General features: G+C 38.2%; 1 protein-coding gene across 11 annotated transcripts in view; it reads left to right on the top strand.

Moving 5' to 3' along the window:
* Nucleotides 1-17,452, top strand: part of LOC128861567 (transcription factor mef2A) — a 77,377-nt gene that overhangs the window by 14,421 nt on the left and 45,504 nt on the right. The window contains exon 1 of one of the 11 annotated variants that reach the window (XM_054099810.1): nt 4,221-11,745. The exons of the other annotated variants lie outside the window; for them this stretch is intronic. Coding sequence (XP_053955785.1) covers nt 10,539-11,745 — 1,207 coding nt within the window. The 5' untranslated portion in view covers nt 4,221-10,538. Of the gene's footprint in view, nt 1-4,220; nt 11,746-17,452 lie in introns of those variants that run through there. 11 annotated transcript variants of the gene reach the window in all.

Genomic DNA, 17,452 nt, shown 5'->3' with positions numbered 1-17,452 from the left:
CTTTGCATTGTGTCAAATTTACTAAACTTTCATTTAGTTTGTATGTGTACGAGTATTACTTACACACCAGCTCTGCCCCTTGGCTTTGATTATCTTTACCTTTGATTACTTGCTTCTTTTTTGGCTAAGGTTTCTTGTTCATATATTTTGTTTTAATTTTTTTATATACAATATTTTTTTTAAATTGTTTTTTTTTTTTTGCACTCTTGACCGGCCAAGCAGCAGTATGTAATACATAGCCGAGCATTCAAGCAACGGCCTGCCATCGACTACTCCACGTGTGACTTAACGAATGAGCTGCTTATTTTGAGCGATCGACTGAGGTATGGAAGGTCGCAAGATGAGAGCAAACTCGCAAAAGCAAAAGAAGAAAAAAATACACTATGTAAATAAGTACAAAAGAAAAGATTAAAATGTTCGTTTGTTTGTTACTTTTTTTTAACTTTATTTAATTTTTGTTTTTCGGGTTGTACACCCAAAATTAGTAAATAGAGAAATTCAAAATTGAAAAGAAATTTTTAATATGCAGACAAATGGGCAGATGAATGCGGCAAAAGTAGCGAATGCGAACAAAGTGTAGAAGAAGCGCCGTCAAATAAGTATTCACTTTTAATTCATCTGAGTTTCATCCGCCATAAGGAAGTGTATGCACGTTAGTTAAGGCTGCGATGACGTCGGTGACGATCGAGCGGTTTATCTTATAAATAGCCTGGTATTTTGGACAACTGGGGGCTGGCAACAGCTTACAGCTCACAGCTCACAGCTGGGTCGTCATAAAAGAAACACAACCGCCGTTGCTGTTGTTGTTTTGTCGCTGGTTCGAGCGGGGCAGGTCTGGTTCGGTCACTGCGGTTAGGTGCTTTGCTTTGCTGTTTTTGGAGTTTTACAACTTTTGTGTGATTGTTTTTTTTAGTCTGATCGTCTCGTATTATTGTTGTATTTTACATTGTTTCTTTTGTTGTTTCTCTGTCACTTCTGTCGGTTTTTGATTTTTGTTTGGTCTGTCAGCTCAGTGCTATACACTTTCGTTGGTGATGCTACTGGCGCTGCAATGCTTTCGATTTCATTGGTGATCTTTGTGGTTTGATCTGAAGCTGAAGCTTGTATGTATAGGTGCAATATTTTTTTATATTTAGCTGTACACGTTTTGGAGAGTATTTTAATTTTTTTATTAAGGTTTCTTAATTTTTTATTTACTACATTTCATACCTGGCATTTGACACTGCCTTCTTCAATAAATATGCAATTCATATCGTCGCGTGTAAGTTAACTTTTAAGGCTGGCATTTTAAGCAATTTTTTATAAAATAGCTGGGTTCCCAATGTTGTTGATAGTAAGAAACCACACCTTAGCAATGTAGTCGTAAAGTTTGTAAAATTCATTTAAGTGTAATTTCCTATTTATGCATTTCAACAGGAGCAGGAATTTTCTCTCTTTCGCGTCAAATTAGGATTGGTAGCGTGTAGACGTGGGTGTAGTGGTGTGGATGACAAACGCGCCTTTACGATATTAAAAATTATGGTGTGGATGACAAACGCGCCTTTACGATATTAAAAATTATATAAAATACAAATATATTAATTAGTAGTTACACTCCTCCTGTCAGGTGTTTGTGCCAATATATTTATTAAAAATATTAAAAAAAAAAAATTACCATTATATCGTCCCCTTAGTATAACAATAGCCTATGTGCTCATAGGCTATTATTTTTTTATTGAATTTTTGGATTCTCCATCGTCGATTTTATATGTGGTCAAAATTTTATCAAATTCTAGTTCCACAAAGTGGGTTAAAAGTCAGTCAAAAAATAATAAATATTTACAGACATAACGAGATTTGAGTGAGAGCTACTTTCGACAAAAAGTTTGAAATTCATTTTCTCAAAACATCAAAAAATGTATAGGCTATTTTAATACTAAGGGGACGATATTTTTGTCATAATTTTTGGCTTTAAAATGGATTTCAATAAATTAATTTATTTTTAACGAAATGTACGTTTGCATACAGAATATTTTCCACTATCAGTGGAGCGTGACTAAGTGTAAAAATATAAACTGAGCTCTTCAAGTTCGAGTCTCTTTTTTTAAATTCAAATTTAGCGCAAACACCCCACTTTTTGCACGGTAGATACTTTGCCTTCCTTACAAATGCGAGCAAAAAAAACAAAAAAAAAACAAAAATCGTGCAACCAAATACATGCGACATACGGTTTTTTCTTTGCAACAAAGTATGTTATTTGCCATTAGGTTTTGCTTTCTCTAATTATTTATAGAAGGTGGCGCAAAGTAAGGTGAATTTGGTTGTAAAATGAAAAATCTTTATTTATTCTTGTAAATCAATTTCATCCCCATCAAAATAATCCTCTCTCGATGAAATACACTTATGCCAACGATTTTCCCAATCCCCGAAACATGTCAAATAGTCCATTTCCGGTATAGCCATCAGCACCTTCTTCGGTTCAGCTTTTATCTCCTCAATCGACTCGAACCGCGTTCCCCGGAGTGGTCTCTTGAGTTTTGGGAATAGCCAGAAGTCACACGGAGCCAAATCAGGCGAATACGGTGGTTGCGGAACGATATGCGTGGAATTTTTGGCGAAATGGTCACGAAGAATGAGTGCAGTGTGAGACGGTGGCCCATAATTCTGGTCTTTTTAGACGAATTGCTTCATAACGCTCAAATAATATTCCCTATTAACAGTTTGGCTAGGTGGAAGGAATTCATAGTGCACCACACCACGAAAATCGAAAAAAACTGTCATCATGGCCTTTATTTTTGAACGACTTTGACGTGCTCTTTTCGGTCTGGCCTCACCTTTAGCACGATATTCGCTTGATTGGTCGGTTGTTTCAGCGTCGTAAGCATAAATCCAAGTCTCATCTCCCGTAATGATGCATTTGAGCTTGTCCTGATAGTCTGAAAGCATTGTTTCACACACATCAACGCGACGACTTTTTTCCAAGAAATTGAGAGTTTTCGGTACCAAACGAGATTTGACTTTTCGTAGGCCCAAATGGTCTTTCAAAATGGTTTTCACAGATCCTTCTGATATTCCGATCATATCAGTAAGGTCTTTAACAGTCAACCGACGATTTTTGGGCACTAACTCCTTCACTTTATTGACATGTTGGTCATCTGTTGACGTCGATAGTCGTCCGGAGCGCTCCAAGTCATCAAAACGTTCTCGACCCTCTTTGAAGTCTTTGTACCACTTATAAACATTTTTCTGCGACATGGTCGAATCACCAAATGCCTTCTGCAACATGCTAAACATTTCCGCAGCCGAAATTCCATTCCGCAAACAAAATTTGATGGCACTTCTCTGCTCAATCAAATCAGACATTGTGAAAATCGAAAAATGCACTCTTGGTCGTTTGGTAAACACAAGCGTAAATATATTACTGATAATGACATTCACATGAAAGTTGGCCCAGATGTTATTAACAGTGCTGCCAACTCATGAAAAAAATAACTAGAGCGAAATTTTAATCCCGCGAAGTTTGACAAATAAATTCACCTTACTTTTTGCCCACAGTATGTAGCCGTTTAAATAGAAGCGAGACTCGTTTGGAGAAGAAAATTTTTGCAGTAAAAACCTTGTCAAACCTTTTTCATGTACGAAATTAAGAATTTCCAGCATTTTTGATGATCGGTTTGCTTCTATTTTTGCACCAGCTGAACTTTGTTAGCCCTAAACAGGTAACAGGTTCAATTGCTATGAGCTCTGCTTAATGTACACAATTTTTATATTTTTCAATTCAATTTTCATAATTGAACAGCCGAGAAGAATGCTCACTGTTGTTTTTGTGTTTTGTCAGAGCTACAGAAAATTTTTTTATAACAATTTTTATTCCGTGCTTTATTGCGCGCTTATGGCGACCGATTAGCGAATTATGCACAATTTCGCAAAATATATCATAGTTTTCATAGATCAGCAACTTACGTGCTGGGAATTAGTTCTTTTTTTAGTTAAGTGTAGCTATTCTACTCTACTTAACATCTGTTTACAGAAACTCCATTTAATGGTGACAGCTGTCAAAACAAAACATTGCTAAACTGTGGCCTTGTGCTATTCTATACTTTTTACTTCTACTTGATTATTTCATTTTATAAATCAATTATATGAATACTAAATGGATTTTTTTATCTTTTATTTCTTTGTAGGTAAGCCGAGTGGTGCTGCGCCGTCCCTTAATTTCATATAAAGTATTACATAGTTATTTTATAATTAAAAGTATGTAAGTATGTCAGTATGTTCCTGCCTAGACTTCTTATCCAATAATAAAAGTAAAATAACTTAAGTGTGCGTTTCTGAGTGCAAATTAGAAGTTTTTGGTCACGACTTCTTTGCACCTGCGGTGTTGTATTTTTAGCAACATATATTTCTTAATTAAAAAAAAAAATATATAAGTAATCGACTTGATAGCTCCATTTCTATTCTGAGTATGAAATGATGGAAATACTTTTTTTTTAAGACCACAATCGTTTTTGTCAGACAGTTCATCAGAATTTCTTTTCAATCCAACTTCATTCGGAGGCGACATAAAACTTCAAGGCTCAACATTGGAGCTCGCACAAACCAATTTGTAGTACGCGGTTTGTCGAGGATGTGTATCATGAACAAACTGGATTTCTCTTTTTAACATTTGGGTTCTCAACCGGAAGTTGGTTTAAGCGGTTAGGGGTAGTCAGTGGGCCGAAAATGTGATGATTTTCAATAATTTTTTTTTGCCAGTCAATTGCTTTATTTTACAAAACCAACTTCGACTTGACTTTAGCAAAATAAAAAATAAAAAATTATAATTGTAGAAGTTATGGCGGTTTGTGTGGAGCCCGTTTCTCCAGAAGTCACTTGCGGTGATCATCACAAGTCCTTGGAGATTCATCTAAAATCAATCGGACAAGAGAAATTAGTTTTATTAACAGATATTCATGTGACTGATCTAAGCTTTTTTTCAAAATTAACAATTGGAAATATTTTTCAGATTTTCGAGAAAAAAACCGACAATTAATTGTTACAAAAAAAAACGAAATATTTAGAAAAAAAAAAATCATTTGATCAGGCACGAGTTTTCTATGTTTTTCAAAAGCAGTATACATTTTATTGAAATCTACCAAGCGGTTTTTTAAGTTACAGAGATCACCAGTTCAAAAAACATACTTTTGTTAAAAACGCATTTAAAGTTTTGCTATCGTTTCCGGAGCACCCGAGCGCCCTTTGTTAATTGTTGAATAACTCAAAAAATATTTGTCGGATTCACTTCACATTTTCACAAAATTATTTTAAGATATTATACTTTAAGAAAATGCAAAAAAGAAACAATACAATTTTTTGAAAATTCTAACTACCCTTAACCCCTTCAGCCGAGCCCAAAAAAAACTTCGCCAATTGCTTCTCTCCTATGTCAAGTGCGCCAGTTGCTTATGTCAAGTGCAACAAAATTCTTCTGAATTTGGTTCTTTGGACAACCAGCGTGCGCATCGCTTTCTCTTTTGACTAAAAACGACGTAGTTGTTCTTTTTGTCTTGGTTCCTTCGACGCTCGCACTCACTTGCTTGATGTTTGGATTGCTTGTCGTACTCATAAAACCCAAGTATCGTATTCAGTAATGCTGCTGTTGGTGAATACTGTGTCGGATCTTGTCAGCCTTGCAAATAATTTCTTTGGCTGCCTCCTTTTTGCATGAAAGGTTTAGTTCTTTTAGGACCAACTTTGCAGCATTATGACGCAACCCCAAACATTGATTGCAATGTCTTGAATGGATCCATAAGTGATGTTCAAGCTATCTGTCAGCCCTCTGTTGGTTAATTTGCGTTATTGATTAACTGATTTTCTTTCACTTTATTTAAGCGTTCATGCCACTCGTAAAGGGCTGTCGGCTATTTGAGTAACGTTTCATTGCCAAAAGAGTTTCTCAACATTTCTAAAGTTTTCGCGTCATTTAAACTATTTTTAACGCAAAAACAAATACAAACTCGTTGTTGTCAATTCAAATTCATTTTTAAATTTCTTAAAAATAGAAAACACGTGCAGAGGTAGATTTGCTCAAGACGGCGTAACTTTTACAAAATGTCAAGCAATGACGACAAAATTTTGGTAGGAATGTTAATTACAGAATTGGCAACCTAACAAACAAAAAAACAGAACGTAAATCAGTTGATTTACAGCGTCATCTAGCAGTTGTTCCGGGAACTTTTTGAGCAGGGTGGTATTTACCTTTGTGCGCCATCAAACAGGTTTCACGCCATTCGGCGAGGAATTTAGGGAATTTGATTCTTGTTCATCGAGAAAGGGTTCTGCTCTTCAATTATCTAAGGTTTTCGCGTTTGGAACATAATGTCAGCTTTAAATTGCTGTGCGGTGAGATGTGGCTCACTAAAGACATTTAGCGCAAAAGAGTCACAACTTTTCACCTTGACTAATGGGCGGCCGCCGTAGCCGAATGGGTTGGTGCGTAACTACCATTCGGAATTCACAGAGAGAACGTTGGTTCGAATCTCAGTAGAACATCAAAAAAACAAAAAAAAAGAAAAAAAAAAACATTATGAAAAACATTTTTCTAATAGCGGTCGCCCCTCGGCAGGCAATGGCAAACCTCCGAGTGTATTTCTGCCATGAAAAAGCTCCTCATAAAAAAATATCTGCCGTTCGGAGTCGGCTTGAAACTGTAGGTCCCTCCATTTGTGGAACAACATCAAGACGCACACCACAATTAGAAAAGGAGTTCGGCCAAACACCCAAAAAGGGTGTACCCGCCAATTATATATATATAATGGGTGAAATGTGTAGGGCATGAAGCCAGCTAGTAAAAATTATTGATTATGAACGCTGTGTCATATGTTTTTTTTCACTTCATATTTTTCACTCTGAAGCCCACAATTATATCTATTTCATTGTCTGAAACTTTATTTGTGTTGATAACTACCATTGGGATAGGGGCAAAGTAAAGAAGTAAAAAATTTGTCCTTGGCTTACCAGTTTCCAACGAAGAGCTCTCAGAAAAGCATTTAGAAAAATTACAAAATAGATTAAGTGCTAAGTGCCATACATTTAATTCCGTATAAACAGCTAATATGCTAAAAAAAATGTCTGCAAATGTGCTCGAAAAAGCTCTGCAATGAAGAGAACTTAATACTCAAACGCTCATTCCCAAAAGCATGATCGCTGCAGTCGTCATTGAAAAAGTGAGAGTCGAAAGCGAAAAAATGCCACCAGCAATGAGAAAAACTCAATCAAAGCCAAAAGTAAAAGCAAACGTGTTGCACAGCAAAAGCAATGCAAATGCACATACGAAAATAATACTTGAAAAAGTAAGAAATCAATACCAGCCATGCGCTTCCGCATGCACCGACAACAACGCACACCAATAACAATTTGACGGCGAGCAGCGCGAAAATGAAAAGCATAAAACCAAATCACGTATACGTGCCGCTGAGCCCAAGTGCATGATGTGCATATGTATGCATGTAGGTGTGTACTTGGGTTGCTAAAGGGAAGAGACGAAAAGCTTTGTGGTTGTTTTTGTGTATATCCGCATGTGCGCAGGCAAGAGTGGGTCGAAAGTAATGCAAAAAGCACAAAGCAACTGCTCAACTAAGTACTAGTACTGGCGCGGGATAAGCTTCACATCCATGCTCAACTGCGACATGCAGTCAGGTACGAGTATTTGATAGCCAAACGGAAAGCAAATGGCAAATAAACACAATACCACACCACAAACGTTGATGCTTTGCTTTCGGCCACACGATCACTACTAACTGCTGCTCATGTGGCAAACTAGTTTTGGCGCATGGCTGTTGTGCGCTTAGCTCAGTTGTTTGCAGTGGAGCGAGCAAAGCGAGTGAAAGAAGAAATGCAAAGAAGACAAGCTGTATTGCTGGCGTACTGGCGTACTGGCTTGCTGCTTTGCTGTTTGCATGGATGAATGATTTGCGAGCGAAAAGCGAAAAGTTAAAAGCTAAAAATCGAAAGCGAAACGCGCTGGAAAGGTGGTGAGCAAACACAGCAAAGACTGTCAGCCACCAGCAGCACACACTGATCGACGTGCCGAAAGAGCAAAAGCTGAAAGCGAGCAGCAGTGTGCTACCTCAACAAAGTAGCCAACATTCGCATCACCAAAACCAACGCCATCGACTTTGTCGACGCTTGCGCCGTTGCTGAGGATTTTTTGTCAATTTCGGTGGGTTTGACGTGCGCAAACGTGCGCTCACTCTTCATTCGTATTCCGGCGGCACCGGTTCCAGGTCCAAATTGCGGAAGATCGAACGGCAGTAGCGCGAACGTGAACGTGTACGCGTACGGCAGCACAAAATTTCCGTGCAGGCAGCAAGCGTCAAACGCTATTGGCAGTGCCACAAAACGCAAGAGGCATAAAAAGGCACGTGTCGCGAATTTCAAAGAATAGCAAATGCTAACAATTATTTCTGCTGTTTTTTTTTTATATAAAGAATGTGCAAATAGATAAAATGTGTAAAAATTTGTTGGCCTGCATTTCGTAATTTCATCCGCATACAAAGAACGCTGGCGAAAATCACGACATTCAGCTGCGTGAACAATTTAAGAAAATGAAATTGCCCGCGACATGCGCTTCTGTGTGTGTTGCCAGTTGTTGAGCCAATGGCTGCTTGCTTAAGAACTAGCAACATTTGTTGAAAACTTAGCTACCTTTGGAGATGCGCAGTGAGAATTGCTTCAGTACTTATACACAGTGGCAGTTAGTGCTGAGACGAAACTGGAACTGAGTAAAAACGTCGCATGCTGCAATTAGCAAAAGTAAATAGATTTACAACACAAAATAGCCAAGATAGATAGGGAATTACAGAGAAATTTACAGCATAATTGGCTAGCAAAAGAAGACGTCGCTCACACTTCTAGGTCCAGCTCAAATACAATCCATCAAAAACAGCACAAAGCAGCGCTGGATGACAAGTGTCGAAAGCAAGTGGAAGTAGAGTGGAATAATTTGAATAAAAAACGAAAATTAATAACAAATAACAAACAAATTTAAAAAAAAAAAATTAACAAACAAAATAATAAATAGAAATCAAAAAATCTAAAGCGCAAAAAAACCCTATAAACATATCAAGCGCAAGTAAGTGAAGCAAATTGTGAGATTAAGACGACAAATAGGCGAAGCTGAACCGCCTCACGCGATCTCCCAGCATCGTAGGCCTGCCAAAGCCACATAGCGAATTGAGTGCAAGCAAATATTTATTGAAATAATAAAAGAACTAAACGTTGTTTTTTGCGTCGCCTTCACTGCACTATCAAGGTCACACTTTTTTCTAGCGCTAACTGGCAACTAATTGAAATTTACATACATACAAACATATACCATAAATACTCGCCCCAACACCGACTGAAACAGCTGCTAAGGGTGACAACCCTGGCAGACGCAGACTGGCTGCACAAGTGTTTTGGCAAATAGTTCGTTTGTTTGGAGTTTGGGTATCAAAAGGCGCGCGCTATTGCGACCAAAGGGCAGATTGAAAACATAGTGAAAAAATCTAAAAAAAAGTATGAAAAATTCTAGTTGTTGGCGCCTACCATAAAAAGAAACAGGATCTCATTTGAATGCTACGGCATGACTGAATTTTGTCAGCAGAAAACAAAACAAAAAAAAGCACAGTTTTGGAACCAGCTAAGCTCTAAGGCAAATAAATATATTAAAAGATACAAAAATTTAAAAGAATGCACGTTCGTGATATGAGTGAACAATAGACAGATCAGCTAGAAAATAAATATAAATATATGCAAGGAAAAGAATTAAGTATGAATAAAATATAGAAAGAACGAATAGCTGGCAAATGCAGATATCAAAACGAAAAAATAAAAAATAATGCATGCACTATATTATTTGAAAAAGGTCTCTGTCTGAGAAGCTAAATCTTTGAAAAAAAAAATAAAAAAAAATAAATAAAACTCAACCGTGAGTATCAACGCTTTTATTCTTCAAAAACAAAAAAAAAAAAAATAAATAAAAAAGCAATAAGAATAAAGTTTATTAGTGTGTGGGGCGGGCAGTAGCTCGCCAGCGACAGATACCCATAACAAGTGTTCGCGTGGCGTAAGTGCTTGCTGTTGTTGTTATGTAGTTTAGAATCGGCGAGCACGAACAGACAAGCAGACAAGTTAAGCGACCGGCAGACTAACGCTGACAAAAATATAAACAGCAAAGTACAAAAAAAAAAATAAACAAAAAGTGGAAAATAAATAAAAAAATACGATATAAAAAATTAGCAAAGCCGGCTGCAAAGCGCAAATTCAAGGGTTGAGTGAAGCATAAAAGCAAGCAGAAAAACAAAAATAGCGCAGATAAAAATAAAGCGTAAATTAAAGTTCTTAAAGAAAACGAAATTAATAGCAGTAGAAAAAATAAAATATCCCTTCGACGCGCTTAATAAACGCACGCGTGCGATCGCTAACGCACGCTTCGCCCAAACTTTTCGGTTTTCTCTAATTTTCGCCCCTTTCTCAGATTTTTGTGTTCATAAATGCAATTGCGCCTTGCTTTTGGTGGAGTGAATTGAACCTTAAGCATGGAGTATCTAACGCAGGCGCTACAAATAGGCAACGCGCATGCGCATCAGACGCATAGTGCGCTACAAAATGCACAACAACAACAACAGCAGCAGCAGCATCAGCATCAGCAGCAACAGCAACAGCATCAGGCTCATATGCAGCTGCTGCAGAATGTGCAGCATGTACAGCAACAACAACAACAGCAGCAGCAGCAGCAGCATCAGCAACAATTGTTGGGCAACATGCAATCACCCAGCCACACAACCGCACTGCCTCCGCTCAGCTCCTTGCCACTGCAAGTCGTCCACAACCTGCCACATCTGCTAGCCGCCGGCGGTGGGGGCAGTAGTAGTGGTGGTGGCGTCAACAATGGTCTCTCTTCTGCTGCAGCCGCTGCTCACCTCAGCAGCCTCGGCAGCAATCTGGTGAACACAAGTAGTCTTGTCAACAGCATTGCCGCTGTGGCCGCCAATCCGTCCAACAACAATAGCAGCAGCGGAAGCGGCAGCGGCAATGGCAATAACAATAGCAATTCAGGCGGTATGAACGCCGTGAATGCGAACGCTGTCAACGCGCTGAGCAACAATGTCCACTTGCACCTGCGCAACACAATGCAAAACGTTGCCAATACCCAGCTGCAACAAACTATTAATACGCTGGGTAACAATTTGGTGGGTAGCTTGCCGCCGAGCAGTCAGTTGCTGCATCATCGCTTGCAACATTTGGCGAATGTGGCGAATGCCAACAATGCGGCGGCAGCTGTTGTCGCTGTGGCGGCGAACAACATCAACAACATGAACAATATCGGTAACGGTATCGGCAATGGCAGTGGCAATGTGCTGGCGAACGTTGGCAATACGGCTAATCTGATTGCCCTCAATGGTGGCAGTAGTGGCGGCGGTGGCGGCAACAACAACAACAATAATCCTACAACGCCGAATAACAATTTGAGCCTGAATGGCTTGGTGGGGATTATTGGCGGTGGCAACAACAGCCAGAGCAATGTGAATGGCGGAAATACGAATGACAACAACAATAATAATAACAGCGGTGCGGGTATCGCGCACAACAATGGCAGTGCGAATGTGACAAACAGTGTTAACAACAACAACAATAATAACAACAGCAGTGGCAACACAAACAGCAACAACATCGACGAAAATAATCGCTGGACGCAATTCCAGGTGCAGCAGTTGTGGAAGCAACACGCCTCATATCTCAACGGTAATTACAGTAAGAAAATCACATATCATATCATAAGAAAATCACTGGAAAGAACGAGTCCTCAAGTCGTCCGGTAACATCTGCCGTTCATTGTGCGATTCGCTCGGCACAAAATCCGCTGTATCTCCGAAAATCATTCGAATTTTGAAAAATCCTTTGAAGGGCATATTTTTGGAGGTCTAAACTTTGAAAATGTGCAACAAAAAACAAATAGATTTTTTCAAATTTCTAGACCAGAATACCCCCTTAACACTCAATCGTCAGCTACATCTTCCAGCCATTAACGCTTTTTCTCTTTCTTTCGCAACTATCAAGGCGGCTGCTCCTCAGAGCTTTCGTATAGTTGAAGATAATTAATAACAAAAAAAACAATCATAAATCATTAAGCCAGGGAAATAATGTTTTGAGCAATGAGATTACTCTCTCGAGAGGTCTCCTCTCACTCTCTCAAGTCAAAAAAAAAATTATGAATCATATAAGAATTAGCGAAATTTGGAGTGAATGATTTCATGTATGGGAATGTTTTTCTTTGTTTGCTATAGAATCAGATTTTGGGTCTTGTTTTTACTGGAAAAACAACTTGTGCCTGCTCACCCTAAAAGTGCCTCAACTCACAGTGCCAACTCTCACCCGATAATCAGTCATATCAAAAAACTTCAAGACTTTCAATCAAAGCTTAAGCTAAATATTTTTCACGCTCAATTTTGTATGTGCCTATGTATGTGTGCACACATATGTACATATGTCCATCTTGAAGCATATCTATGCCCAATCCTGTGCCACAGCTGCATAGTCCCAAAAGTTCTTTTGACCTTATCGAAGGTACCCAAAACTGCAAAAGTATAAAATCGAACCTTGCATAATTTCATCTTGCCATTCCTTGTCTGTCTCTCATCACTTAGCAGACTTGTATTTGAAGCTGTGCCTGTGACTGTGGCTGAGTTTTTCGTTCACTTTACTTCCGTTTGAATTATTCTGTTCGTTTTATTGCTTTTCACAGTTGAGTGATCGCCGCGTTCATTACTGGATATGAATATTGAAAAGAACTGCACGTGGCAAGCAGCTAATTTGCACTTAAGATCAATGCCAAAAAAAAAAAAGAAAAAAAAAATCTTAACTAAAAATATGATTTCGTATGACAGAAAACATTATTGTCATATCCGTAAATTTATTGGTACAGTGAATGTGGCTGCCCACAAAATAAAGTGAATGAATGCGGCAGCTGTGTAAAGGGTAACATTTTTGATTTGATCGCATAAGCGCAACCTTCGGGCTTGTTTACCTGTAAAACATACCTACTTGGATGTTTGTCATGGCCGGTTGAAGAAAGCGTTTTGTATTTTAACTACTCCCAACCGAACTATGGGTAATAGATGGCAATCGAACGATTAGTCGGACCAAGCGTGAAAACCTTAAAATGCTCCAAAAAATGTTGACTGAAAAACGCCGTAAAACAGAGATATCTTTAAATTCCTTGCTTTTCTTATTTTATGCAGCAAGCCGAAATTAGTTTCAAATAATACTTTTTTGATGAGGTGCGTCTTTATCGATTGTTTTCTTATTCATTTCCAAACCCGCAGTGTGAAGGAAAACATAAAAAGCTTTGAAATTATTTATCGAGGAAGCGGCAATAGCCTTCGCTGAATGTCAAAGCCAGCTTAGTATATCGATTTTTTTGCATGAAGCAAAGGTAAATGAACAAAACAAGAATAGTCTAAAAATAAAATTGCCACCAACTTGGATTAAGGCCGACAAGCGTAAAAAACCACAAAGCAGTTAAACAGCAATGTGCCACGTGCTGCATGCGATGTTAACGGTTTTTTTAATGTTTAGTTGGTTGGCATTGTTCTAAATTGTTGTTTTTGTAGATAAACATTTTTAAATTTTTTTTGTCTTTTAATTTGCACTCAAAAGAGCAGGAAACAAATTGCATTCTTTGCTTTAAGTGGCAGCTAAAAATGTTTAAAAACAGTAGCATTTGCTGTGCGTGTAAGCAAATAAAGCACTTATATATATTGATATTCAAAGGAATATTATGAACTAAATACAACTACATATGCAAGTTGAAAAAATACAAGCAACTTGTAATAATTGACTTCACGTTGACTTCCCGCCAGGGCTGAAGAGGTGGTCCGCAAACTACCTGAGCGGTCGTCACTCGTTAGTGATTTTTCGAGATCAAACATCAAAGCAGAGGAAGATTAAGCAAGGTGTGCCGCAGGGTGGTGTCCTTTCTCCCTTGCTGTTCAACTTCTACATTTGGAAGCTCCCCCAACCACCAGAGGGAGTCTCCCTGGTCTCATACGCTGACGACTGTACGATAATGGCGTCGGGCAATGACATCGATGGCCTGTGTTCCAAAGTGAAAAACTACCTCACCGACCTTTCTCGCTTTTTCACTATTAAATGATATCTCGAACACCTGTGTAAAATTTCGTCAAGATCGGCTGCGTAGTTTTCGAGAACATTTGACAACCGACTTTGAAAACACGGTTCCGAGAAAAACGGGTTTAAAGTTAAAGTGGACTTGGAGCGCACACCTTCCAAAGGCTGTATCTCCGAAACTATTATTCGGTTTGACTTGAAAATTTTGTATAATATTCTTGAGATGTTGTAGCAATTATTAAGCAAAAAAAATCGATTTTTTAAACCCATGAAACCCATATAACCCCTTAAGATATACTCGTATGCCAGGGACATTCTGTCGAAAAATTATTGAGCTACTCGCAAAAACCCAAATAAAATAATAAATTTGAAAATGTTTCACTTTCGCTTTGTACGAGTATTTATCAGCAATTTCACGGTACGCACGTAGTATATATGTACATACACACGCCTGTATGTCTGTGACACTTAGGTTTCCGTTTTTAAATCTTAAAATCTTAGCACTCTATTTAATAGACTATAATTTCAAGATTTTTAAACAAAAAAAACCACCAGGAAAAATAATTTAGCAAATTCGTACGCTAATGACTGTTGTTTTTTTTCGGTTCACTCTTTCGGTGCAGTGCTTTGCTACACTCAAACACTTATCAACTAGCACATCTCTGACTCTTTAGTATACAAATTTGGCATTACGTGCCACGCAGCCCTTTGCACGCATTATTACGGCAATTCCCAGGCCTCGTGGCTCAGCTGAAAGACTTCACAAGCAATTCAAGCAATTAATAAAACTAAAAAAAGAAAAAAAAGAAAACAAATAAAAAGCAAAAAAACACAAAATTTTGTTTAAAAGAAACATAGCAACAACGTAAACTACAGGAATTAAGCGACACAGCAACATTAGTACATTTTTACTTTCATTAAGCAGTGACGCGTTGCAGCGCAGGCGTCGACGTTGATATACACACACGTACACATGTACATACATAAACAACAGTACGCCAGTTAAGAGCTGTTTTGCTGTTGCGCAGACGCAGCCGGCTAGCTGCTGCGACGCTTACTTAGCAATATCTGAAAATTTCGAGTGTATAAAACTTTCACTTTTTCGGCAGTTTTTGACGATGTCTTTTTTTTGTTTCAATTTCAGTTTTTCGTTTTTTTTTTATACTATATTACTTCTCTCCACATGCCAACGAAAACAAAAGCCAAGGCAATTGAAATATTGCGAATACTCATTTTTGAAATGCAGATAAATTTAAAAAAGAAACAATCGCTAGAAAGTAAATTCCTTCTTAATTGATTACTCTTCAATGCGCCAACTCCTTTTATATTCATTTGTCAAAAAATAAATCAATGCAAAATGTCAATTGAAATTAAAATCCAATGTTCAGAACTTGATGGAAAAAGTTATCAAATTGAGCGCGATCTCATTGGAAATGGCCGACTTTAAAAAAAAAAAAAATTGTTTCTTTGTTAAGCAAAATAAAGCATTTTTAAAACGTTTTTAGCGCGCATAACTGTCATATTGGTATGCCCTGCAGATCGCGAAACGCGCTCAACGCATTAATTGCCGTTTAGCCACTCCTTATTTTGCCAAATTCCCCACGCTCCACTATGGCACATTACTTACGCTCGTGTGTGGAAATGTATTTTCTTTTGCGTTGCTTTCATTTTTTAATTAAATTAGCACATATCAATTTAATATGTACAGGGTGGGCCAAATAAGATCTACTAATGTTAAACACAAATAACTTTTGCAATAATCATTTATTTCGGTTAATTGTTTTTATACATTGAATATATTTTATGGAAATTGTGAATAAAATATTACATCAGACAAATATCCACTATTTTTCTAGATACAAGGATTGGCTCTGCTTAACGCGTCTTCCATTGTTGTTGTTGTTGTTGAGGTGGTTGAACATTTCTGAACTGAAAAGCTCCTAATTAGTGACCAGCACCGTTTTACTACCACTAACTCGTGTGATGATGATGTTGTTTGGTTTTTTTTTTTTGTTTTTTTTTCCAAGTATAGCAGAAAATCCTTTATCTAGTGGAAAAGACTTTCCTTCGCCCCTTCCGCTTGACAGCTTCTACAGATAGGATTGAAGGGTAGATTGAGTCTAGCTGCATGATCTCCTCTTTTCCAATGTCCTGTAAGGGTTGCAGTGATACGTGAAATGTTTGGCCGAGAACATCCTAGCAGGTCATTCGTCCTTTGGATTTTGTATGACGGCTATGTGTTTTGTAATACAAGTAGGTATTTGCTTCCATCTTCTTTCGGCTAAAGCATGATAGTGTGAAGCAATGGATGCTTTTAGTGTGTTCAGTGGGATGGATACTGCCACCGCCTCTGCTATGTCTAGTGTCGAGCCCTTTCTTGCTAGCTCATCCGCTATCTCATTACCCCGTATGTTCCTCTGACCGGGACCCCATATCAGAGTAATTTCAAGCCAATGGCTGAGCAGTTTCAGCTCCTCTCTACACTGTAGGATCAGTTTGAATGAAATGTAGTTGGAGTCTTCCATTACACCACATATCGTTTCTGGTTGAAGGCTCAGCATTTCGTCTAATAGTCTCTGGTTTATTAAGATACACTTTGTCTTTTAAATATCCCCATAACAAGAAGTCGGGCGCAGTCAAATCTGGCGAACGAGGTGGCCAAGGGAAATCTGAATTTTTGGAAATCACACGTTCGCCAAAAATTTCACGCAGCAGGTCCATAGTCTACCTAGCCGTATGCGCAGTTGCTCCATCTTGTTGAAACCATAAATTAGGATACTGCTCCGCCATTCGCCGCAAAAAGTTTTCAATCAATGTTCTGTAAGAAGCTCCTGAAATCGATTCCGGCGTTTCATCCTCATTTTCGAAGAAATATGGAGCGATAACTCTAGTGGCCATAACACCGCACCAAACAGTACATTTAGATGGGTGCAACTGATGTTGGTGTGTTGCCCTTGGGTTTTCAGAGCCCCACAATCTACAGTTTGGTTTGTTGACATAACCATTTAAATGGAAATGCGCTTCATCCGACATCAAAAAATTAAGAAAAAAATCAATTTGTATGGTTAATTTTGTAAAACGAATAGCGTATTGGGGTATTGGGTCTTGCGATGGGGTTCCATAATAAATTTCCAACAATTCAATTATAACCTACAAAAAGAGAAAAATAAATATGTCAAAAAATAAAAAAGTTATTTGTGCTTAACATTATTAGGTCTTATTTGGCCCACCCTGTATATATGCATGTACATATTTATGTGCAATAGGTCGAGTCGGTCCGCATACAAGAAACTTGTTTAACAACCACCCCTACTTGAGGGCT

This window comes from Anastrepha ludens, chromosome 4 (assembly GCF_028408465.1).
Source record: "Anastrepha ludens isolate Willacy chromosome 4, idAnaLude1.1, whole genome shotgun sequence".
Lineage (NCBI taxonomy): Eukaryota > Metazoa > Arthropoda > Insecta > Diptera > Tephritidae > Anastrepha > Anastrepha ludens.
Note: the sequence above shows the minus strand (reverse complement) of the source record. Positions and strands in the feature narration are given on the sequence as shown.